We start from the raw sequence: 25000 nt of genomic DNA on the forward strand, positions 1-25000 counted from the left end.
TCATTTTGTTCTCCCTTCTGGATTCCTTCATTCGGTTCTTCACATCCGGATTGCCGTTTTTCGTGTCCGGATTGCACTGGACTGCAGATAGTATGATTTTGCTTGGCTGAGAGGTTCAAAATCGCGGCAATAATCATTTGCCCGTTCATTATTTCAACTGTTTTGTTTTCAGCCAAAAACAGCTGTTTAATGTTTTGACAACAACGTTGAGAGTATTGGTGAACTTCTCGCAAAACTGACTTTTTTCTCAGGGCGACTCCGTCCCTTTTTCGAGCGAACCTAGGTTGCCTCTCGAGCAATAAATGAGCACGATGACAGCAGTTAGAGCGAACCTAGGTTGCCTCTAGATTGCCTCCAGGTGAAAAAAATACGGTATAACTTAAGAAAGCTCAAATTTTGTGAAATAATAGTGTAATAGTTGATCTATCTCACGCAGAAAATTTGATCAAAAAATATCATCAGAGTAAATAGTTCTGGAAATTCAATTTCGAAGTAACAGTAAGCGTGCTTCCATTTTCTATACAATTATGAAGGGTACTTTACACCCAATCGAATTCACCAACGAGGGTTAGCGGTTGATCAGATGCATTTGTGGCTTGACTCACTCGAAAAAGGCTTCATGGTAGGCTTGCCGATTTGTTCCTACACTTTTGCGGAAATGATTGAAATATCACTGGCAGAATCTATCCGGAGTGACACTGGCCTTTGACAAGAGCTGACGAAAATTTTCAGCGCTGGAACGCTTCTTGCCATCGTTGTGTTGGATTGTGCTTGAGATGTCGGTGGTGCTTTTGTGATTACAAGAACAGTAACTTTCCTTGTGGACGCTGTGATTACAATTCTGGCAAAGATGGTTGTTGAATGAGCACACTTTCACAAAGTGCATTTGACCACACTGTCAGCATGGTGACTTGGGAGGTTTCGAAGAATTTTGATGCGATACTCTTGATGCACTCTTCATGGTTTTGACGACGTGAACGGATAAGTTGAAGCTTGATTGATATTCAATCATCGACGTGTCTTCCTTCAGATTGACGAGGCGTTGAAACTCTTCAATAAGCTATTGAAGAGTGCCTGGTGCTTCGTTTGTTTCGTTTCGTTCTCCATTTTGTTCAGCAATCTGTCCCGTACATCAGCGTGATTCGCCGATTTTAGACCGCAGACGCATACCAAACACTTGAAGTGATCCAGAGTAAGATTCTAGAACTCGAAATCCTCGCATGCACGGTTCACCTCTCCGCCGTAATCGATGATGTCGTCCATATAGTTTTTGACAATCTGGAGACACTGGAAACGCTTTCGGAACTTGGAAACCTGACTGTCGAAAATTGTCTTCAAGGTTGATACCGTTTCTCGGAAATCGATGTCCTTGGGAAGTGCAGGCAGAATATAGTTGAGGTAGCGGCTGTGGGATAGTGTCCAACTTGCGGAGCAGCAATCGGACCTTCGCTGCATCGTACAACTGCCGTGTGTCGTTCTCGAACAGATCTTAATACCGGGAGAACCATTGATGGAACATCAATCCGTTTTCTTGATCGTAAACAAATTCGGAAATGTTTGACGAAAGGGATTCAAGGATTGTTCCGGATTCTGTTGCTGAGACCGCTGCTGGTTCGTCAGACGTTCGAACAACCGTAGGATTGCCAGCTGGATATCGGCTAGGCTTTGACTGGAACTGGCTGCTTGCCGTTGACTGGAACCGGTTTGACCGTGGTTAGATTCTCCTCCCATTTCGACGGACTATCTTGATAGATTCGTTCGAATCCTCGTTGCCAAAAATGTTACGTCTTTAAGTAAAGGCAGGCTTCTTCGATTCTCTTGATTTTTGCTCACTTTTTCTCATCTGCTTGTCAAGCGCCTGGGAGAAATATGCTTTCTCACACTTAAAGTGATCAAGCAGCCCACGTTTTGTTGCAGAGCATTTCAAAAACGCAATCACCTAATTTCATTCTCGCGCGGAGAAATGTTCATCAGCTTCTCAATTGCTGGCTGAGAAATCAACGACCGAACTGAGTTGTGATGCTTCGGTTTTGCTTTATTTCAGCACTAGCTGAATTTTACTTTCGGCCTGTCAAATTCTTTAATTTATGATTGTCAGAATTCTCAATGTCGGAATCAAAAAAAAATTTTTTTCAAACTCCAAGGCCCCCGAAATGTCTGAAATTTCCAAAAGTTTCAAACTTTTATACCTCTGCATGCCAGAACTATTGAACGTCTCCATCATTAAAGCAGGTTGACAAATGCTGGGGCCAATGTTCCATAATTCCAGGTAGAAAGAGGACGGTTCAATCACATTTTAGAGCTGTCCACGTGATTTGGTGAAACGGCCAAATTTCATATGCGGTTTGCATTTCTTTTTCTCTTTGGAGCGATGAGAATAGCGAAACTATGCCCTTGGTGCCCTTGCCTTCACTGAGCAATTCATTTCACTGATCACACGTAGCGCTGATGAGGTGTTTTCAGAGTCACACACCAACTCAGTGCTCTGACAGTAGAAGAGTGATCATTCGTTAGAGAAAAATTTTCTCACCGCTCACTCAGCAGCAGATGATGAAATGCTCATTAAAAATGGACTCACAATTATTCGGAGCGAAAAAGTTCACTGTCTCTTTTTGGTCAAGATGAGCAAAATGAAGCCTTTATGGGACTGATTTGTATGAAGACTAACATTGAACTGACTAAATATTCACTCAATGTGCTTGATATCAAAGTCATGAATTGCCTCGATAAATTTTACGTTTCCAGGATTGCTTCGATGTATCAAATAAGAACAAACTTTTGGTATTTATTACACTTGGAATGGAATTTTTCAACTTAAACTCAGTTTCAAACTCATTTTTGTAAACTTTTTGAAAAATCCTCAATACTCGTATTACCGGTTTTGACAAAAACAAAATAAAGTAAGTTTTTTAACACGGCTGTCTTAAGCTGTATCCGGAATTTACGCGGTATTTGAGAGAAAATAAAGTCCTTTTCAACGGAAAACACTTATAATTTTTTTGAGACCTGAGACATGAGACCTCAAGCCTAGTCCATACTTGGCAACTTGGACTGCGATTTCGGTTGCTGAAACTTGTTTATGTTTAAATCTTGGTTGCTGAAGGTCTCCCATACTTGTCGGGAGACGAGATGAAAATGTAAACAAAAACAAGTCTCAGCAACCGAAATCGCAGTCCAAGTTGCCTAGTGTGGACTAGGCTTAAGACCTGAGAACTGAGACCTGAGGCAAGAGACATGAGACTTGAGGCCTGAGTCATGAGACTTAAGTATTTTCTACACGATTCTGGATATTTTCCGGTAAATTATTCTATTTGTACCTTAGAATTGTGTGTGACTTGGTTCGGTGTCTCCGGTGATTATTTCTTGGCCCTTGCCAAAAAAATTGTACCTTGTGTAATATTTTAAGTTTTAGGTACATAAGTAACTTGATTAAAGTACAACAAAAAAAGAAGGATAATGTAATTCGAACTTGTTTCTGGACACTGCCCTCAATAAATTGATCTTTTAGGACGAAGAATACTGTGAAATAGTATGAATTAAGGATCTCAAATGAATAAAAAAAAAACAAAAAATTGATAATTTAAAGCTCAACAGACTGATGATAATATTTTTTTTAAATTTTTATAAAATTATTCCTCAAGAACCCAGCCAGATAATGGAGTATTTCGGATATTTGGTATTATTTTTCTGCTTATTCCCCAGACCCTTTCCTTACACAAATCACAGATTCCGACCATTGGAACCACACAAAGGACACAAACATACTCTTCAGATAGAAATATAAATACAAACGACAATATAAATCTGTATTAAAAGAATACTTTGTGTGTAAGGAACCACTTTGTGAGTCAATCAACAAACAACGTTGTAAATAAGTAGGAAGATATCCATCCACACCACTGATCTCGTTCGGTCAATAAAACGCGAACCGTTCTCCCGCCGTCATCATCATCGTCGTTGTCGTCTTCTTTTTGCTCTCACAAGTTAAAATACTGTTATGAATAATCACTTTGTTCACACTCTCTCCTTCGGTGTCGCCGCGCCGCTCGAAAGGTGCATTTGGCTATCTTTTTGATTTCAAAAGCACTACGGGCAGTGTGTGGTTTTCGAGTTGCAGTTGACTCGAGTTGAGGAGTCACAGTTTTGGTTTTGATTTTTTTTTGGTTTAGTAGAAGTTGGGGAGTATGTTCGGCTAAAGGAAGTTTTTGAAGGGATTCACAGAATCCAAATTGATAATGCTTTGATTTGCTTTTGGCCACAACACCTAAGTTTGGTAAAGTGGCAGTTCCAAGCAGCGTCAAAGCGAAAGTCTCTTAAATATTCCTCTGCTTTCAGGTTGATGTCATCACCGTTTTCGGATCGATCACAATTCTTGTACGATTTTATAAAAATCAGTCCCATTTTGAGAAAACGTAGCTCTGTAAGGGGGAGTCCTTGGGAAATTTTTAAGCGCACTAACTCTATTCGGCTTTCGATTCCGATATCACAATTAACAACAGCTTGCGCGTACGCACACACTTGTATGGAAGATATGTTGCGCTCTTCAAAAGTGGAATTGTCCTCGAGTTGGGCGAAACTGACTGGTTGCCTTCAGTCGAGGAAACAAATCGGGTTGAGTTGAAGCGTAGTCCAATTTGGGTTTGGATTAATGATATATCACACTGAGGGGCATTTTTTCGTTTCGATTCCACCCACGTCCATATTTTCGGAGCATTCCTTTTCGAGCACTTGGAAGCTTCGGAATTTCTTTGGTATATTCTGGTCGCACTAGTTTGGGAAAAAGTTCATCTCACTTGTTTGGGTTGTTTTGAAACTTTATTTGATTACTAGTAAAAGTTCATAATTTAAATTTCATTTTTCTTTATCTGTTGTTGCTTTGCCTGTCGATACATATTTGTTATGTATTGGATATTCTTCTGTTATTCAGAGCGTAGGTATATATCTTATCAGCATTTAGCAGTAGTATTAATAGTATGTTTGCTTTGCATTAATTTTCAACTTTTAAACACGATACACTACTATTATTTATATATCGATTGTCTGTAAACACACTTTTCTTTTGTAAAGGACCTTTTATATATTGTTGCACTGAGTCCTACGTCGTCGACAGACAATCGCTTACGTTTAACTTCTTTTTTTTTTTCTATAATCGTGAGAATACTTGCTTTGTGTAGAACAGATTATTCTCCCCACCATCATCTCACTCCGATTACTGGTGAATCTGGTAGGATAGTCCTTCCCAAACTTTAACGCAACTACTTTTATTACAAAATCCATAATTCCACTTTCATCCCAAGAATAAACAACATCAACACTAAAAGAGCCTAGGTCCGTATAGAGGAACAATTTAGCTTCTCAAAACACTCCGTTATCACGTTATTCACTGCTTTTGCTTCTTCTTCTGGGTAGATCCCCATGCAAAAAAGTACCGAGGCAGTACTCAAGATGAATAGATGCGTGGAAAAACACACATTCCCCCAGAAGAGCACTGTAATCTGTTCCGGGACCCAACCGCTGAATGTCGAAGGATTCCCCCCAAAAAAATGGACGTCGCACTTGCACATTCCCATTCGACCGGTATGGAACTCCTCCAGAACCGTTACGTTTTACACCTGGTTCAGTGCCACGATTCCCAGATTCCCTGCTACTCTGCTGCAAGGAAGAAGGAGATGTTGGTGGTGATGATTTCTAATCCGTTCTGCATCCGCCGTTCTGTCCCCTGTCCCGTGCGCGCCTCTCGCTTGTCACTTCCGACATAATATATCTCTGTATCTGTAGGTATTATATTCGGGATCAATAATAGTATTTTGCTTCGTTCTCTTCTTTAGTCAAGTAGTGATAATAGTAATTGCGTGTGGTAGGTTCCCGGGCAGCCCGGGCTCGGTGCAACCCGAACCGGGCCGGAGAAACTGACACTACTGGAGGTGGTGACCTCGGAAGGCGAGCCCCGCCAGCGGTAGTCCTGTGTAGTGCATCTGTGGAGAAGAGAAGGAGGTGATATGAAACGGTTGATATAATTATGTTGTACCCTGGTTGGTATTTTTAGCGCTGAGATCGTCAAGCTTTTTAATTAAATTTAAAAATATTTCCACAACATTTTAGCTTTTTCAATGCTTAAACAGTGAATTTTGCAAGTATCGCTAGATAATGTCGTCAAGTTTCCATGCAAACTTGAGGCTTGATGAGCGATTTTTTGGAATAAAACAAACGAGCTGAAATTTGGCTTGAGGCCTCCTAACGGGCCAATAAATGCTTTCAGCCCCCAAGGTTTTGAATCGGAAGCGGTCCTATTTTTGGGACACTCTAATGAGTCTAATGTATACATTTCAGTTTTATCTCAAAATAATTCTACATTAATGTTGTAATTAGAAACTTTTGAAAGCAGAACAGATGAAAATTAATGATGAAAAACACGTGAAAAAATTATTCGCCGTCCCCCAGTGGAATTCGAATCCACACCTTACGCCTTTCTAGGGCCCATGTATTACATTCTAAGACAGGAGGAGTATGGGAGTTATTTTTCAACTTGTGATCACCATAATTTTCGATGTCCGTGTTATTCCCATCATTTCTTCTTACGATAATTGGACTCATATTTGAAAGTTTTTTGCACGACAGGACTTCTTTCTCATATAGGTTCTCACAGGTTGTCAGTTATGTGAGAAATAATGCGTTTGCCGTACTTGGATTTCCAAATGTAACCATGTTTGGCATTGCCTATTTTTATCTTAGTGATTTCCTGTCGTAGAACGCAATACATGGGCCCTTTAGAGGCGCTAGATGTTGGATCGAATCCCCCTGTGGAACCGCGAATATTTTTTTTTTCATATTTTTAATTATTTAATTTTGAATTGTTCTTTCTCAAAACGTTTGAAATTGAAATAATAGATTCATTTCAACACCAAATTTTTGCTTACTGAACGTTTGAGTCAGTCGGGTCTTTGCAGACCGTTGAATGATACGAGAACAAAAATGATAATAACCACAGAAAAAAAAACCAATCTTACCTGCAGATCATCGTCGATCCCGATTGTTGTAGCCTCTGCCACCACGCTGCCGATCGTTGCGATGGTTCCGGTCTCGATCCCGCTGACCACGGCCACCATCCGAACCGTCAGCTTTGCGACCGCCGCCGTGCCCGGACGACGGATAGCCGCCGGAAGCTACCGGGGGTACGGATGGCGGGGGAATGTGGTAATTGGGCAGGGGCGGTGGTGGACCCTTCATCGACGGTAGCATCGAGGCGCCCCCAGCCGTGGAGGTTGGCACCGTGGTACCGGGAACCGCCGGCGGAGGTTTCCACATGAACTCATCGTACTTGTCGTAGCCACCGCGTGCTTGTGTCGTTCCAGCTGCACCGGTCACGCTGCCGGGAATTGCACCCGGTGGCATTGGATATTCGGGCATCGGAAGTCCTTCGTAGTAACGTGGAGGTGGGAGACTCTCGTACGGCATCGGCATTCCGGGGAAACCTGGCGGTGGTGCGTACGGCATTGGGGGAAGTTGATGTTGCATTGTGCGCATATAATCGGCCACATAGGCTTCAGCTGCCGCGGTACTACTGTAACGTTCCCAACCGTGGAATCCTGCAGCGGAAGCAGCCGCCGCAGCAGCTGCAGCCCCTGGAGGCATCCGTGGTGGTGGTCCATGACCACGGCGCCCATCCTTTCGGTACGGAGCAAACATACCCGGACGACCTTTTCCACCGTGGAACATTTTCCTTCGACCATCCCTCATAGGACCACCACCGCGACCACCTCGCCCTCCACCTCCACCTCCTCCACCACGCATCATGCTAGATGGACGTGAAAAGTTCGGTGGGCGACGGAACGATTTCGAGGCAGCTTTCTCTTTCATCATCTTCGAAGCTTCTTTCGACTTCTTGAGAATGGGTGTCATTTCAATTGACGTATCTTCCGGGAACAATCGGCACAACTCTTCAGCTACCTTCGGCTCAATTTCTTGCCCATCACGACCTATTTTAACAGGTTTATTTTCGTTCCAGGAATTGTACAAATGTGTCGTACTAGTGAAGGGCAGTTCCTTCTTGCAAACCCAATCGATCTTGATAACACCCCCGAGTGCCTTCGCGGACATGCCCGGAGGAAGTACCCACTCCACGGCAGGTAGATCCCGACGAGCTTCCGCGGCCATCCGGGCAAACCCGGCAAATTTACCGCTCTCTTTGACCGAAAACACAAGAATTACATTACGACTTTCACGGAACGCTTGATTCAAGTTGGCCTCATTCGGCGGCAAGGTGGACCAGACACCCTTCGTCTTGGAAATGGTTACATTCTCAGAATTGTTCGATTTAATCAAAAAGAACCGGGTCTCCCGGAACAGATAGTTAATTTTAGTAATATAGTCATATGATTTGACGGAGTTTTTCACCGAACTATTCTTAGCATTCTTTCGCTTCGTTTCGGACGTGGCCGGGGCTGCAGCAACCGAAGCCGACTGGGGACTACGGCTACGAGATTTCCGCTCCTTCTTGCTATTACTGTTATTCGTTGCGTTTGCACCACTGCTTCCGCCATCTTTTTCCCCCTGATCTTTCTTGGTCTCTTTATCCTCCTTTTTCTTGCCTTTCTTCTTCTGCTGCTGCTTCTTATTATTGGCAGAATTTCGCCGTTCACTGTTCCCGTCGTCATCATCCTCATCCTCATCGTCGTCGGACGAATCGGAACTTACTTCCGAAATGCTCGGATTAGTTGTGGTACTGTCATCGCTGTCTCCACCCTCACTCCGGGTGTCGTAGCTATTCTCCAGCTCTTCGGCAATGTCCCGCTCGGTTCCGTCCAAACCCAGATTCACTGCGTCTAGATCGGCCATCTTTTCTACTCTGTATGGTTATGATACTCCACTAGACCTGCTGCTGCTGCTGCTAAAAATTGTCGGTGCTTCCACGGCCACCAGTGAACTCTTTCTCCGCTTTTCTCGCTTTGTGCACCAGTCCGTCGTTCGTTCGCCCTGTGTTGATGTGGAAATATAAACACAGCAGCAGAGCTACTCTGGGACACTCACACTTACGTTCGCACACACCCTGATGGATGGATGGGTAGAGATCGGACCCGGGATAAGGTTTTGCTCGCTCGTTACCCACACACTTACTTACACACCGGAGAAGAAATTTCTAGCAGAATAGCAGACCGAGGTGAGGGCCCCGTTTTCACTTGGCCATTAGGATTTATGATTCGATTTTACTCATTCGGCGGACCGCCGTTGCCAGAGCGCTGGAAATGCTGAAATGGAAGAAGGTGAATTGGGCTTTTGTAATTTTAAATGTGATTTTTATTTTCGAAAACCTTCAAGTTAGAAAAAGAAAATAAGATAATTATTTGATAAACAGGTAGGGTAATACATACGCATATAGTATTCCAAATAACTGAAAGGCTCATTGCGACCCTAACAATAGCATTGGAAGTTCACATTTGGCTGATTTATAAGTACCCTAAGGAGATGCAAACATTTTACCCCTTGAACATAAGTAAACAAAAGTTCCTTGAAATTGGCTCTTAATGCTTGTTTGGCGTTTTCAAGGGAGCTTACAGCATGCTAAACAGTGTTAAAAATTTAATTTCTTATTTAGTTGGATAACTCAAGGGAAAGTGTAAAGTGTCACTAATAAAGGCAACTCAAGGGAAAAGTTATCTCAAACCAATACTGATGTTATGAAATCGCTTGGTACATCTTTGTACCTGAAAATGATAATATTTTCGTAGGTGATGGAAAGAATTAGAGAAACATGAGATATCAAAGAACAAAAGAACATAAGCCGTAAATATCATGAATTTTCCGAAAAAGATTCAACGGCTCACCGGCAGGACTTGAACCTGCAATCTCCGCTTCAGTGTGAACGTGATGAAACCGGCGAACACGAGCAATCGAGCTCTGCCGATCAACTGCTGGACCTTCTATCGAAACACCATCCAGTGTTACCACATCAAAATCTGTACCGCTCATCGAAAAATCTTTTTCATCTGTACAAAAAAATTAAAAAATCTGTACCAAAATCTGTACCGAAGAAAACAAAGTTCTGCATTCAATGTTGATATGTGAAAATATTTCCTTATTTTCCTTATTTTTAATTTAAAAAAATATAGATACTTTATTGCACATACTACAGTTTTTTTTAGTTCCAAGTTTACAATCGCTAGTCCCTTTTCGTCGCGTGGGTCTTTGCCGATTTCCATCCGAAATTTTTTTTTAGTTAGAAGCACCCGTCGAAATGTGGAAAATCACCGACAGCGGAAGAGGCAGCGAGTCCGAATTTTCTAGGAGAAAAAGCGCCGCCTGGAGGAGGAGGAGCAGCTGTATCGTGCCCAAGAAACACGAAAGTACTATCAGAAACTCAACGCATCCCGCAAAGGCTTCGTGCCGCAAGCCGAAATGTGCCGGGATAAGGACGTCGTGAGGTGATCAAAAGGTGGAAGCAGCACTTCGATGAACACCTGAACGGCGCACATGCAGGAGATCAAGACGGTGGGGGAAGGTACATCGCCGGCGTAGCCAACGACGTAGAGGAGCCACTCCCAACGATGAGTGAAGTTAAGGAAGCCACTCGCCAGCTGAATAGAAACAAGTCACAAGGATGGTATCCCAGCTGAACTCATCAAAATGGGCCCAGACAAGTTGGCCGATTGCCTACACCGGTTGATAGTCCGGATCTGGGACATAGAACAGCTACCGAAGGAGTGGAAGGAGGGGGTTATATGCCCTATCTACAAGAAGGGCGACAAATTGGACTGTGAGAACTACCGAGCGATCACTGCCCTCAAAGCCGCCTACAAAGTGTTGTCTCGAATCCTACTCCGCCGCCTAACGCCACAAGCAAACAGATTCGTGGGAAGTCATCAGGCCGGCTTCATGGAGGGACGGTCAACGACGGACCAAATCTTCACATAACGGCAAATCCTCCAAAAATGCCGTGAACACCAAGTCCCTACGCACCATCTATTCATCGACGTCAAAGCCGCATACGACACGATCGACCGTAACGAGCTATGGAAAATCATGGACGAGAACGGCTTTTGCGGGAAGCTGATTAGACTGATCAAGGCGAGGATGGATGGAACGCAGTGCTGTGTGCGGATTTCGGGTGAATTGTCGAGTTCATTCGAATCGCGCAGGGGCTTCGACAAGGTGATGGTCTATCCTGCATGATGTTCAACGTGGCGCTAGAAGGTGTTATTCGACGAGCGGTGGGCGAAATGCGGGGCACAATTTTCAACAGATCCAGTCAACTTATCTGCTTTGCCGATGACATTGATATAGTCGGCAGATCATCTGCGGCGGTGGAAGACATCTACCGTAAACTGAAACGCGAAGCAGGAAGGATTGGGTTGATGATTAATACGTCCAAGACGAAGTACATGCTGGCCTGCGGATCCGAGACCGACCGAACCCGCTTGTCCAGTAATAACAAGGTCACGATCGACGTCGACGAACTGGAGATAGTCGAAGACTTTGTCTATCTCGGCTCACTGGTGACCGCAGACAATGACACCAGCCGTAAGATCCGGCAGTGAATGATCAGCGGAAGCTGTGCCTACTATGGACTCCACAAGTAACTGCGATCGAGAAGACTTAACCCTCGCACGAAGTGTAAGCTGTACATGACGGCCATTAGACCGGTTGTTCTCTACGGGCACGAGACATGGATATTGCTCGAGGGGGACATTCGTACAATCGTAGTATTCGAGCGACTAGTGATAAAAACCATCTTTGGCGGCCTGCAGGAGAACGAGGCGAAGGATGAACCACGAGCTCACGCGACTCTACGGCGAACCCAATATCTAGAAGGTGGTGAAGGCTGGTCGGATACGCTGGGCGGGATATGTTGCGAGAATGCCGGACAACTGTCCTGTAAATCAGATGTTCGCTACGAATCCGTTAGGAACGAGACGAGCAGGGACGCAACGAGCGAGGTGGTTAGACCAAGTAGAGCGTATCTGGCGAACGAGGGATGTCCGAGAAATTGGAGAATAATTGTCATGGACCGAGTGAATTTTAGGAATTACGTTTATCAAGTTATTTCGTGAGTAGGATTTTACGTAAATAAAATTAAAAAAAATTAATTGATACATTAGAAACGTAGAATATCATATCATGAGAAACTTTCATTTAAGTTTAATATAGTCAAGAAGCTATGGAACAATTAAAAAAGTGTAAAAAATACCCCAAACTCCCCTATTTAAAGAACAAATTTAAATTTTTTTTTTCAATTTCATTAGTTCAGTGTTAAAACCGAAACAAATTTGGTTCAAATAAACAAAAAAAAAAAAACAAAATTAAACAGATTTAGCACAGAGTACACGCTCATATTTTTTTAACCAGAAATGATTGTTTTTCATACATTTTTTGGTATTTTTAGTAGAACTGCTAAAATTGCTGTTTTTTAACCGTTATGAATTGTTCAATTTTAACCATTTTCCGAGTTCATGAAGAAATTTTTGATTATGGTTGAAATTCAACAAAAAAATGCGTGAAAAAACAGTCGCCATGTTTGCAATCGCAGAAGTGTTTGTTTTGTTTCTGGTTCCGCGTTGGACTTAGATTATATAAATCTCCTTAAAGATTTAAGATTAAAGATAACACAAACTGTAAGTATTTTGCTTGACAATACCGGTTAATTAAATTAAAAAAAAAATGTTTTCAGATTGAACATCAAAGTCACTCTCTTTTAAATTAAATTTTCAGATGAAAGTTGGAGCAAATATGGGTTATGTTATCTGGAGTCGGAAGCAGCAGCAGTCCCGCCGAAGACAGCTCCAGCTGCCGTCATATGTTAGGGTAAGTACATGCCATTTTGGAAATCTTTGTCAACTGTTCCGAGATCAATAACCATGTTAAATTAATTACAGAATGTTCCGAAACTCTCTACGTTTGCTGCATCAGAAGGTTCCGAAAATATGCTGGGAATCACCGGCACTAGAATCACAGAAGAGCGGGAAACTGAACATCGCAGGAAAGGCAGCACCGCATCATCCGTAACTGTGATAGCAGTGCCGAAGCAATCATTCCCCCGGCCGGCTAAACTTTCTTCCGCTAATGCAACTTAGTAGTGCCAGTAGACCACTCTTTTACTAGCATCAAGCAGATACCAGTGAGGGCAATCAAAAATCAATGTTTAATATAAAAAAATCTGTTGAAAATCTGATTGATTGATTTCTTTAATTCTGTTTCCATTCCATTCATATTTTAAAACGAATATTTCCTGCTAATTTCGTCCCATTTTTGCTTTTCCGACCATGCTTGAAAAATAACCATTATCCAAGTTCTCTGTGAAATCTCATTTTATGAGTTTTCAGTGAAAACTCATAAAATGACTTAACCCACAAAACTGCCATTATGGTTATTTTTCAAACATTAATGGTTCAACGTGGCCCAGCGTGTATTTGAATTATAGGGTACCGTAATCATGCGTGAACGTACCCCCACGCCGGGCATGATGACGTACACTGTAAATTTTTGCCTCGATTTCCAGCAAAAAAAAATGCTGGAAACGTTCAGCAATCCAAATTTTTGCTGGAAACCAGCAATCGATTTTCGAATTGCTGGATTTTTCAGCATTCGGTTATGTGCTTGTCATTTTTGCTGAAAAATCAGCAATCGGTTTTCAAATTGCTGGACTTTCCAGCAATTGATCTAGTTTGCTGGAAAATCAGCAATCGAGTTGTCAATTTGGAGTTTGTTTTTGTTTCGTACGCTGAAGTAAGGTGAGATTCTATTTTACGAATTTAGGTTAAATTAATATAATTATTTTATTTTCCTCTATATTCTAGCAACCAGGCATCAAGTCAAGGGTAAGTTTTTATTGTACAGGTATAAATATATTCCATAGAAGATACTAATCAAAACTATTTTTACAGGTGGCGGATGATCAACACTGCGGCAGAAAGCGGCCACCCCAGAGCCGGTTTTATAAAGTTGTAAAAAAAAAAGTTTTTTTTTAAAATAAATAAATCCCTTATTGAAAATGGGAGAAAATAATTGTTTTTATTGCTTATTATATGCACAGCCAATATTAAACTGTAATTTTGAATTGAAATATAAATTTCATACTAAATACTGCCGGTTGTGTTGAAAGAAATAGCTGGTTTCCAGCAATCTGGATTGCTGATTTTCCAGCAATTTGAATTGCTGGAAACCAGCATTAAAGTTTGCTGTTTTTTCCAGCAATTGAAATTGCTGGAAATTTTGCTGGAAAGTCAGCGGGACAAAAACCAGCAAAATTTTGCTGGTTTCCAGCAAAAAAAAATTTGCTGTGTAGTTGTTATGAGATTCTTCATACATTCCAAAGGAATAAAAAATAAATCAACGTTTTTCGTCATTTACATACATAAGTCCAGTAATTAGTGTTAAAGAACTAAAGTTGGTGTTGAAGCAATTGATTTCAGTATGAAATGTATTGAATAAAGAGCTTGGAATCATTCCAAAACTCGAATAAGAAAATAGTTACGGGAAAAGATGATTTATCGATTTCATATTTTACTGTTAACGAGCTCAAAATTTGCGTTTTAAATTATTCATTAGAACTATTAAATGTGTCCTCATGCGATATTTTCAATTTTTAGGCCAAGAGAAATAATTTCGAGTAATAACAATTTCCCCGAATAATTAGACGTTTCCGCGATAAATTAGCATTTTAGGCAGAACCGCAAACCAAACCATGTTTTGAAAGAAGCTCATAAATCAGAGAAGTTGAATTTATGAATTTGAGGACAGTGGCATACAAGTTACTGGCATAAATAGTAATTTTTATGGAAAAACTGAAGAATTCGGTACAATGCTTGCTACTTTTCATAACAACTACGTCATTATTCTGGAAATCTGCCAACCAATATGGCGGATGAGGTAACCTGTTATTTCGAAGAACTTTGGATTTAGCAAAATAAGAGCAGTGAACTTTATGTATAGAATATTGCAATTATGATGCTTCATTTAAGAAAATCTGGCAGCACTTCAAATTTATGAGACCGGTATCAAAATTCGCGTTCAACGCCCCGTAATGTAATGTCTGTATCTGTATACACATTACATTGGCTCTCTTTCCCTCACCACCATGTACCTGCTTCCGTTTTCCCCTCAACAAACCAGTTCGCTTCTTTTTCTTCGATCGAGCCCCAATTTTGAAAAATTTTAAATTCATTTTTCTAGAACATTCCTCGACCTTCAGTTAAAACCAACAATCGAAAAAGGTTTTGTAGACGAAAAGGAACAAAAACTTACCAAATTAGAGCGGTTCCGATCACTTTTTGCACTTAAATTTAGGGTTTTAAAAACGAATCACAATTTATGAGCAGCCACTTTTACCACTGTCGAATGCTCGAATGTTTCCAATTCCAACCAAATCGAAGGGGAAAATGGTGCTCTCTCCCGTTAAACTTTCGCTCTCCCGCACCAACACCAACTCAAAAACGCGGCTACGCATGTGTGTGCGTGTGTCAAAAACGGACCGGGTTTTTATCTAGATCAAATTTCCCATGCAGCAAAAATTTCGCTCTCTTCGCGCTTATCAGTTCGCGACCGCCGACCGAAGTGAAAGGAAAAAGGGTTCGCTTATTTTGGTAATTCGCGACGAGCATGCATGTTCGCGGATCGTCCTAGCGATTTTTAATCCTAATTTAAATGGGAATTTAGCCGTAAGTTTTAACTAAAATCTGTGCCAACGATGAAACGGAAGGACAAATTTGAAAGTGAAACCGGATTCGAAGGATGGGTAAGTTGTTTAAAGTTGAATTTTGAGCCTCATTTTTTTACGGAGAAAATAGAAAACTGCGCACGTCACATTTTCCCAAATGGCGCGAAACTGTTATCAGTCACTTGAATCGATCGACAAGGGAGGGTAGAAATGTAAACATGGAATAAATTTTTAAGAAAAACCGGCGATATTTCATTAAATTTCAGATTTGTACTAAGTCATTTGACGGTCATTTTCAATATTTGCATAAATTATTTAAATAATTTTAATGAATATTTCTCAAATTTAAAAATACATTTTTTTTAGAATAGAAAACTTGGGGAAAACAAAAATAAAAACAGAATTAAAATTAAAGCCAAAGTTGCATCAGATTTTCTATTTTTTATATAACGTTCTAGTTTCAGAAAAAAAAAATGTAAAAATAAAATTACACGATTTTTGGAATAATCAATAGAAGATTGTAAATCGGTTCGAATTACAGTTTTAAAAATAAACTTCTTAGGTTTAAAGGTTAAAAATTTCCTTTAGTTTTTTGTATTTTACGAAACGAGAAAAAGACAACTTCTGCTACTTTTTTTCTCAGAAGTTATTCGTGCTTTTGGAGAATGTAAATCATGGATTTAGAAATTTTAATAATATTCTACAAATTTTCCAAAAAAAGTGCACGAATTGACTTTTTAATAATTTTAAAAAGTTAACTGAATTTCAAAAATTTTAACAGAGAATAAAAAACCAATATTGCATTTTTGAAATCAGGGTCTCTAAATCGATTAGAGCTCTTAAATTCTTCGCACCTCGGGAAAGGTGAATTTTGTAGACTTGTGAAATAAATTGATGAAATAAGAGAAATGAAATCTCCAAATTATACTCGCGATTGGAATAGGAAGTTTTTATTCGGTTTGGTGCTAACACATAATATAAAAATGAGGTCAGGTGTATTCGAAGAACTATTTTACTAACTGAATTAAATTTTCTAAACTGTCTTTGCAGGGCGATTACATGGGCGCGAAGATCTCCAAACTGGAAGATCAATTCCGCCACTCGGCAGCCGCTTTATCGGAGCGTTTGTCTAATCTGTTCGAGGGAATTTCGGTCTTCGTCAATGGGTACACCAAACCCTCGGCAGACGAGCTGAAGCGCATGATGATGCAGCATGGAGGCATTTTTCATCACTACAAGCGACCCACGACGACTTATATTATTGCCTCCAATCTGCCGGACGTCAAGGTGAAGTCCATTACCTCGGAGATCATTATTAGTCCCCAGTGGGTGGTGGATTGCGTGGAGCAGAAGCGGCTGTTGGATTATAAGAAGTATCTGCTTTATACCAACCAGAAAGCTTCGCAGCCTAAGCTCGCTTTTGGGAAGTTGGACAGGAATGTTGACATTCAAAAGCCAGTGACAAAACCTGACAACGATATAAGCAATGATGACTATAAAAATTTGATGAGTAAATTGCATATTCTAAATGAGCAAATCAAAGAGTCAGGTGGGATCGATACTCAGAAAAAGAACGAAGTTCCTAAACATGCAAATGATTCTGGAGGAATAGAAAATGTCACAACTAACACGCAGAACTTGGAACAAGTTCAACAAGAGCCCGTAGCGAAATCTCCGGAAATTTACAATGAAGGTGAATCGGGTGAAGCCTCTCAAAGCAATGTCGCACCCTCTTCGAACCTTACGGTAGTTCCTAACGCTCAACCAAAAGTTTCTCCACAAAGATCTCTGAACGCCACCGATCCCAACTTTCTGACTGAATTTTTCAATAAATCCCGCTTGCACCACATCGCAACCCTAGGAGCAGGTTTTAAGCAATACATTTCGGAGCTGAGAGAAACCCACGACGGAACTTTTCCGGATCGAGACAATCTCAGATCCCTGAAAACCTCCAGCGACGAGTTCGGATCAACCGGCCCCTTCGTGATGCACATCGATATGGATTGTTTCTTCGTATCGGTCGGGCTGCTCAAATATCCCCACCTTCGGGGTCAACCAGTGGCCGTGACCCACAGCAAGGGATCCGACGCGGGAAAAGTTCAATCGCGCCCGGGTCAAAATCGATCCCTGGAAATCGAACTTTACCAAAAGCGACTAGAAGATCGCTACAAAACGCCGGACATTCCGTACCAGTCGCGGCTGCTCAATATCGACGATAACAATTCGATGTCCGAGATCGCTTCCTGCAGCTACGAAGCCCGAAAGGCTGGCGTTAAGAATGGGATGTTCGTGGGGTCGGCCCTCAAATTGTGTCCCAAGCTGAAAACCATCCCGTATGATTTCGAGGGCTATCGGGAGGTGGCGTTCACGCTTTACAATACCATTGCCAAGTAAGTGAGAGGAATAGTTTGATCTTGTAATGGGGGTCTGTGTTTGCTGGTAAAGATTGAGCTTGTACACAACAGAGGTTTGAGAGTAAAGGCGTTAAGGTTACTCGGTCCTTTGCAACGTGGAGACAGGCAGTTTGTATGAGCGCTCAACTCTTAAGTTCGTCGTTGTTATCTATCGTTAATATATGTAATTGAAACTTTTTAGACCCCCTCGTAAAGAGCTCCAAAATGTTAAACCTGAATTTGAAACCCTTATCTGATGTCTGAAATTTGAATGTAACATCTGAATTGAAATCTTAATCTGAAAAACTGAATCTCAAACTATCTGTTCCTATGTCTGAAATTTGATTTTGAAATCAGAAATATGGAACTGAATCTGAAATTTTAATATTAATTAAGTCTCCTTATGTAAATTGGAAATCTTAAGTTTAAATCTGAATCTGGAATAAAATTTTGAAATTTGAATCTTGAACCCTCTCTGACCTTTTGTAGGTACACCCTGAACATCGAAGCGGTAAGCTGCGACGAAATGTTCGTGGACCTCAGTGACCTAATTTCCTCGGCCGGAATCGACGTAATGGATTTCGTAAGCTTCGTACGGGACGAAATCAAGTCCCAAACCGGTTGTCCCTGTTCGGCCGGGGTTGGTGCCAATCGGCTGCAGGCTCGCATGGCAACGAAGAAGGCTAAACCGGATGGGCAGTTTTATTTGAGCCCGGAAAGTGTCGTGGAATATATGCGAGATGTTCCGATTGGTGATTTGCCTGGGGTTGGTCCGAGTACTACCTACCGATTGAAGCAGCTGTCCTGGAATACTTGTGGCGATTTGCAGCGGGTTTCCACGTTTATTCTGCAACGGGAGTTCGGGAAAAAGTTTGGGGATACGATTTATCACGCCTGTCGAGGGATCGATGAGAGGCCGTTGGTTTATGAGCAGGTGAGGAAGTCGGTTTCGGTGGACGTGAACTATGGGATAAGATTCAAGGATAATGTGGAGGTTGAAACGTTTATGAAGCAACTTGCTGCAGAGATCCACAAAAGACTCGTAGAGATCAAGCGTAGGGGGAAGTTGATAACGGTCAAACTTTTGATCCGATCGCCGAATGCGCCTGTTGAAACTGCCAAGTACATGGGTCATGGACTCTGTGACGTAGTCACGAAGTCCTGTCCTTTGGCAGATTTCACAAACGATCTGGAGGTTATCGAAAAGACCATTCTTTCTCTTATGAATCATGTAGCGGCTCCTGCTCATGAACTTCGAGGAATCGGATTGCAGATTTCCAAACTAGAAGATAAAAAGTGTGTAGCAGAACCTAAGAATTCGCTAAAGAGCATGTTTCAAAAAGTTGAAGCAAGGAAGGAGATTTTTAAGGAAGCAGATGTATCAAATGAAATTTTGAGTAAACCACCGACTACAGAACTTAAAAATTCGCTCAAAACCATGTTTGAAAAAGTTGAAGCACGAAAAGAGATATTTAAAGAAACAGCTGTTCTGTATAACACATCGACTGAAGCACCGACTGAACCTGTTACAGATGTTCCACAAACGACTACTGATACGACTGCTCAAGAGAAGGAGGAAACTCTCCCAATTTTAATTCCATCAAACTTGCCATTGGCTTCGCCAAATAAAAACCAAATGTCGAAACTACAAGTAACACCGACTAAAATAGTAACGATCTCCGTACCAAACCCACCAACTGCTCCTTCGACCCCGAAGAAACAGGATGTCTCCAAAAAACCTGGCCCTAGAGTTGGTAGAGGACGAGGCCGTCCTCCCAAATCCCTAACCATGAATAAATCCAAACAAACCATAAACATTACTCACTATCTAAAAGAGCGTCAAGTTGAACCGAAGAAAAAAGAACCGGAAATACCGGCAGGACTTGACCCCGAAGTACTAGCGGCTCTCCCAGACGACATCAGACACGAGGTCATCAATGATTACAAACTACAAAACAAATCTAATAACCAAAAATCGGAAGTTCCTTCAAAGCGCGTTCCTTCTCCCCAACCATCCACATCTACGGCGCATTTGTCCGTAGAAAACTCCTGTTCCTCAAAGCGAGCGAACAACATGCCAGAGAAAATAAACGTGGATCTCAAATTTCTTGAAGCTCTCCCACCGGATCTACGCCAAGAGGTGGAAAAACAAATCGAGATGCAGCGAGAAACCATGATCATTACCAGTGACGAACCGGAATTCTCCGAAACCCTTCAGGTTACCCCCGAATCAAGCCCTGTCAAAGAAATCCCTGCAAATGTACAAAATGGGGGTCCAAAAGTTCCGCCTCGCTGCCGGCTGCAGGAACCCGAATCCGACGAATCAGACCAGCAACCGGACAACATTCTGCTGCGGCTCGAGTGGCGTAACATGTTGCGGTCCTGGCTGAACAGCACCGAGGAACCGCAACCAGTCGATATCGAGCTGATCGGGGTCAACGCCCAGGAGCTGATCGAGCAGAAGAAGCTCAACGAAATCTACCTGTGCTTGAGGTTCCTGTTTCGGGTTATCGAAGAGCGGGGTCTATGTGCCTGGCATCAGGCATACTTCCGGATCGTGCATGCTGCCCAGATACGGATGCGGGAAATCTATGGCACCAAGCTGGTGGTGCGGGATGGGTTCGGGTGTGGCGGACCGGGGTGTTGCAATATTGCCCTGTGAGTGGCGGCATTGTTTAGTTGATTTATTGTTGAACTTTTTTATTTTTTTTAATGTTATTTTATGATAGAGGAAATTTTATGAATAGCACTCGGGCTGACTTTGTTTTTGGGCATCCGAAACCTTCCGAATATTAGAGCATCCTGGATTTTTTTTTTCACATACACGAACTGTGTAAAAAAAACCACGAAAAAATCGTGTTAACATGCGAGAATTAATTCCCGAAAATCGTGTTGAAAAACCATGAAAAAAAACCTGGTTATTCCGATACTCTGAAATTTAAGACAGCATGTAACTAAACTTACTTACCTACTTACTTAATGATCCCGCGCCGATCCTGCGGTGCATAGGGCCGTGGTAAAAGACCTCCACTGTTGACGATCCGGAGTCAGCGTCTTACCTGGTTCCAGTCAAGATTCTCGTCGACAGTTCGGATTTCAGCGGCTAGGCTTCGCCGCCATGCGAGTTTCTGGGTCTGCCTCTTCTTCGATGTCCTTCTGGATACCAATCTAGGGCCTCTCTGCAAATATCATTTTCATCTTTCCGCAGTGTATGCCCAATCCATCTCCACTTACGTTCCCGAATCTCGATTTCTAGCGCCCTTTGATGACACCGGCGATGTAGTTCCTCATTCGAGATCCAGTTGCCAGACCACTAAGCGCGGATGATATTCCGCAGGCAGCGGTTTATAAATACTTGCAGTTTTCGCGTCGTTACCGCATATGTGCACCAAGTTTCGCACCCGTACAGAAATACGGATTTGACGTTTGAGTTGAAAATTCGGATCTTAGTTCGTAGAGAGATCTGGCGTGACCGCCAGATGTTTCGGAGACTCGCAAACGCAAATCGGGCCTTTCTGATCCGGGTTTCGTTGTCTTTCCTGGTACCACCATCAGGTGTTATCTGGCTACCAAGATACTGGAAGCACTCCACTTTCTCAACCTGTTGCCCAGCTATCATGAAACTGGAGGGATTTCCTGTGTTGATATCCATCGACTTGGTCTTTCTGACATTGACTTTGAGACCTGCTGCCTTGGAACTTTCGGTGAGGTCGTCGGGTTTGCTCTGCATATCCGGTTGTGTTTGGGCGAGCGAAACAATATCATCAGCCAGGTCAAGGTCGTTCAGTTGCTCCAATGTTGAAGGATTCCACGGCAATCCTCGGTTCGGTGCTCAGTCGATCGATCCAGTCAGAATCTCATCCATTACGATGAGAAAAAGTAGTGGGGATAAGATACATCCCTGTCTCATTCCAGCAGTTACCGGGATTGGTTCGGACAAGACACCATCGTGCAAAACCTTGCACGAAAATGTCTCGTATTGTGCTTCGATGAGATGGACTAGTTTCTCTGGTACTCCTCTTCGCCTTAGAGCCGCCCAAATGTTTTCATGGTTAAGTCGGTCGAATGCTTTTTCGAAATCAACGAACACCAGCAGAAGAGAGTCCTGGATTTCATTGATTTGTTCCAGTATGATTCGTAGCGCTGTGATATGGTCCACACATGATCGTCCGGATCGGAATCCAGCTTGTTGCCGTCGGAGTGTAGCGTCGATTTTCTCTTGGATCCTGTTCAGGATCACTTTGTAGAGTACTTTGAGGGCTGTACAGATCAACGTTATGCCTCGCCAGTTACCGCACTCTGTCAGGTCTCCTTTTTTCGGGACGTTTATGAGGATACCCTGCATCCAGTCAGCCAGGAATGTTGCAGTATCCCAGATATCAGCGAAAAGACGGTGCAACATTTGAGCTGACAGGGCAGGGTCAGCTTTCAGCATTTCAGCAGGAATGCAATCGATCCCAGGTGCTTTGATGGATTTCATGTTTTTGATTGCCGCTTCTATTTCAGCCAACGAGGGCGCTTCCGAGTTGACGTATTTATGCGGCTTACTGTTGGCGCTTCGAGCTGCGAGTTCTATTGGCCATCGCTATTCGTGACTCGGAAGAGTTGTTCAAAGTGCTCAGTCCATCGTTTGAGCTGATCTGTTCGATCGGTCAATAACTGATCTGCTCGGTCTTTCAGCGGCATTTTTGCACTAATCCTTGCACCACTGAGGCGGCGAGAAATGTCATATAGTAATCGGATATCTCCATTGGCGGCGGCTCTTTCTCCCTCTTCGGCTAGGGAGTTTGTCCAGGCTCTCTTGTCTGGTCTACAAGCTCGTTTAACTGCCTTTTCCAGCTCCTCATAACGTAAGCGAGCGGCTGCTTTGGCTGACCCGGCACATGCCTGCTCAATTCCGACTTTCGCCTTTCTCCGATCATCGACCATCCTCCAAGTTTTATCCGACATCCATTCACTTCTTCTTCCACAAACTTTACCGAGAGTACCATGGCTTATCGCGATAAAGGCATTCTTGATTCCACACCACTGTTCTTGGACTGTTCCGTCTGTCGGCAATTCCGAGGCTCGGGATTCTAGCTGTTCAACATATGCCCTTTTCACCTCTGGATTCTCCAACCGGCGGACGTCGTATCGACACCCGACTTTCTTCTCGCGCCGTTGGACACCCGCAACTCTCAGTCGTATCTCGCCAAGAACGAGGTGATGGTCAGATGCAATGTCTGCGCTTCGTTTATTGCGGACATCAAGAAGACTTTTTCTCCATTTTCGGCTGATGCAAATGTGTTCAATTTGATTTTCCGTTCGGCCATCTTGGGGTACCCAAGTGACCTTATGTGCTGGTCGATGGGGGAAGAGCGATCCACCGATCACCATGTTGTTGTTGCCACAAAATTCTACAAACAGCTCTCCGTTTTCGCTCATCTGTCGTAGGCCATGGCGCCCGCTCAAGGTCTTGATTGTCGGAGCCAATCTTTGCGTTAAAGTCGCCCAAATGGATTTGAATGTCACCCTTCGGAATTTTCTCCACCACGCTGTTCAGTTGACTGTAGAACTGCTCTTTCTCCTGCAAATCGGCAACGTCAGTTAGCGCATAACACTGGACCATTGTAAGGTTTCTAACCCGTGTTCTAAATCTGGCTACGATTATTCTTTCGTTTATCGGTTCCCATCTAATGAGGGCTGCGTAGGCCTGTGGGCTTAACAGGAAACCAACTCGTCGTTCCCGAGTAGCATGTTCTCCTCGTATGCCAGAGTAAAGCAGGACTTGCCCGGATTGTGTCTTGTGTTTTCCAGTATTTTGCAACCATATTTTGTCAGCATCTTCTCATAGCGCTTCCGTGCCCGAGTTTTAGCCGTCGATTGTTGCCGCTCATCGCGGTTTGGGAAGTTCTGTACCTTGTATGTATGTAGTTTTGCTCTCTTCTTTGCATTCTGAACGTAGCTCTGCGACATGCCGATCTTTTTAGCCAAATCACGGCTTGAGATGTTGGGATTTGCTTTAATCATCCGCTTCACCTTTCCTGTTGCGGTATAACCTCACAACAGGGGTTTAATTTGGACGAAGTAAAAACACTCCTTTTCAGCAGATTCAATCAGCTTAAAAGCTGTAAACAAATTTTATTTTAAGTGTTTTTTTTAAAGGATGTATAAAGGAAAATCTGTGTAAACTTACATTAAAGTGTCCTTATCAAATTCACAAACTCTTCAAATGTTACTACTTCGCCGCCTTTTCTGAGTCACGTTGTCTACTGACCGTTTGTTTACATCCGTTCACCCAGTCATGTCAGTAGTTCCAGGAAGCAAGGCGGGTAAAGCTAGGTGTGTTCTTATACCAATGCACGGAATCGTCCATCTTGTGACCCTTGTGACAGGCAATCGTAATCGTAGGCATGGTAGGCGAACAATTCGCTGTCAAAAAGCGCACCGTCTCCACCCCCCACCAATGAGAAACTTTTAGTACCCCTTGCCTACTTTTCCTCAGTATGCACCCACCCTACTGGAGGCACTCTGCCAGGAAGGGTGGTTAAGTGTTGCCAGTTCTTTTGGTCTACAGAGCCGTAGCTGTTCGAAGGGTCGACGGATGTACAGTTGGCCTCAACATTCTCCCCTCCGTAAGACGGTGTTGCACTATTACCAGACTCGTCCTTACGCTTGTTCAAGACGTCGATTACAGCCAGGTTAGCCGCAGCTCGGCGAACCTTCCCGGAGCTAGTTTGAACCACGGCCTGTCTGGCAACCTTGTCCTTCCCAAGGACGACTTCTACAATCTGACCACGAACCCAGCTGTTGCGACGTTTGTCATCTACCACGAAAACTAAGTCGCCTACTTCGAGGGGTTTAGTATTGTTAAACCACTTGGTGCGTCTGGCGATGGTTGGAAGATATTCCCTAATCCATCTTCTCCAAAACCCGTCTAAAATATGCTGAGCTAGTTTCCAGTTACTGCGTAAGCACTCCA

At 42.8% G+C, this 25000-nt stretch overlaps 2 protein-coding genes and 1 long non-coding RNA gene across 5 annotated transcripts; 2 read left to right on the plus strand and 1 right to left on the minus strand.

The window, feature by feature from the left end:
- Nucleotides 1-3785: 3785 nt before the first annotated feature.
- LOC129739608 (YTH domain-containing protein 1) lies at nucleotides 3786-15351 on the minus strand. 3 transcript variants are annotated; one of them, XM_055731087.1, is made up of 4 exons: nucleotides 15235-15351; nucleotides 9034-9245; nucleotides 7008-8973; nucleotides 3786-5975 (listed from the first exon to the last, which is right to left on the minus strand). In XM_055731087.1, exon 3 carries the CDS (start codon nucleotides 8833-8835, stop codon nucleotides 7015-7017), a length of 1821 nt encoding a protein of 606 aa, XP_055587062.1. In that variant the 5' UTR covers nucleotides 8836-8973; nucleotides 9034-9245; nucleotides 15235-15351; the 3' UTR covers nucleotides 3786-5975; nucleotides 7008-7014. The 3 variants fall into 3 exon arrangements, with proteins under 3 accessions (XP_055587062.1, XP_055587063.1, XP_055587061.1); XM_055731088.1 differs by having other exon boundaries at nucleotides 9028-9245; XM_055731086.1 differs by having other exon boundaries at nucleotides 7008-9245.
- Nucleotides 12357-13390, plus strand: LOC129739610 (uncharacterized). The gene is made up of 3 exons (XR_008735910.1): nucleotides 12357-12605; nucleotides 12703-12795; nucleotides 12867-13390. It is a non-coding gene; the product is annotated as an uncharacterized LOC129739610 (long non-coding RNA).
- Nucleotides 15352-15542: 191 nt separating the features above from the next.
- LOC129739611 (DNA repair protein Rev1) lies at nucleotides 15543-24256 on the plus strand. Its single transcript, XM_055731089.1, has 3 exons — nucleotides 15543-15724; nucleotides 16697-18036; nucleotides 18529-24256. The coding sequence occupies exons 1-3, from the start codon at nucleotides 15677-15679 to the stop codon at nucleotides 20699-20701; spliced, it is 3561 nt and encodes a 1186-aa protein (XP_055587064.1). The 5' UTR covers nucleotides 15543-15676; the 3' UTR covers nucleotides 20702-24256.
- The last annotated feature ends 744 nt before the right edge of the window (nucleotides 24257-25000 follow it).

This window comes from Uranotaenia lowii, chromosome 1 (genome assembly GCF_029784155.1).
Source record: "Uranotaenia lowii strain MFRU-FL chromosome 1, ASM2978415v1, whole genome shotgun sequence".
NCBI lineage: Eukaryota > Metazoa > Arthropoda > Insecta > Diptera > Culicidae > Uranotaenia > Uranotaenia lowii.

Excerpts from the sequence above, each read along its gene's own strand:
- LOC129739608 (XM_055731087.1), bottom strand. The coding sequence starts at position 8,835 with ATGGCCGATCTAGACGCAGTGAATCTGGGTTTGGACGGAACCGAGCGG.
- LOC129739611 (XM_055731089.1), top strand. The coding sequence starts at position 15,677 with ATGAAACGGAAGGACAAATTTGAAAGTGAAACCGGATTCGAAGGATGG. Across the intron at positions 15,725-16,696 it reads AAACCGGATTCGAAGGATGG|GGCGATTACATGGGCGCGAA; the intron begins GTAAGTTGTTTA and ends CTGTCTTTGCAG. Across the intron at positions 18,037-18,528 it reads CTTTACAATACCATTGCCAA|GTACACCCTGAACATCGAAG; the intron begins GTAAGTGAGAGG and ends GACCTTTTGTAG.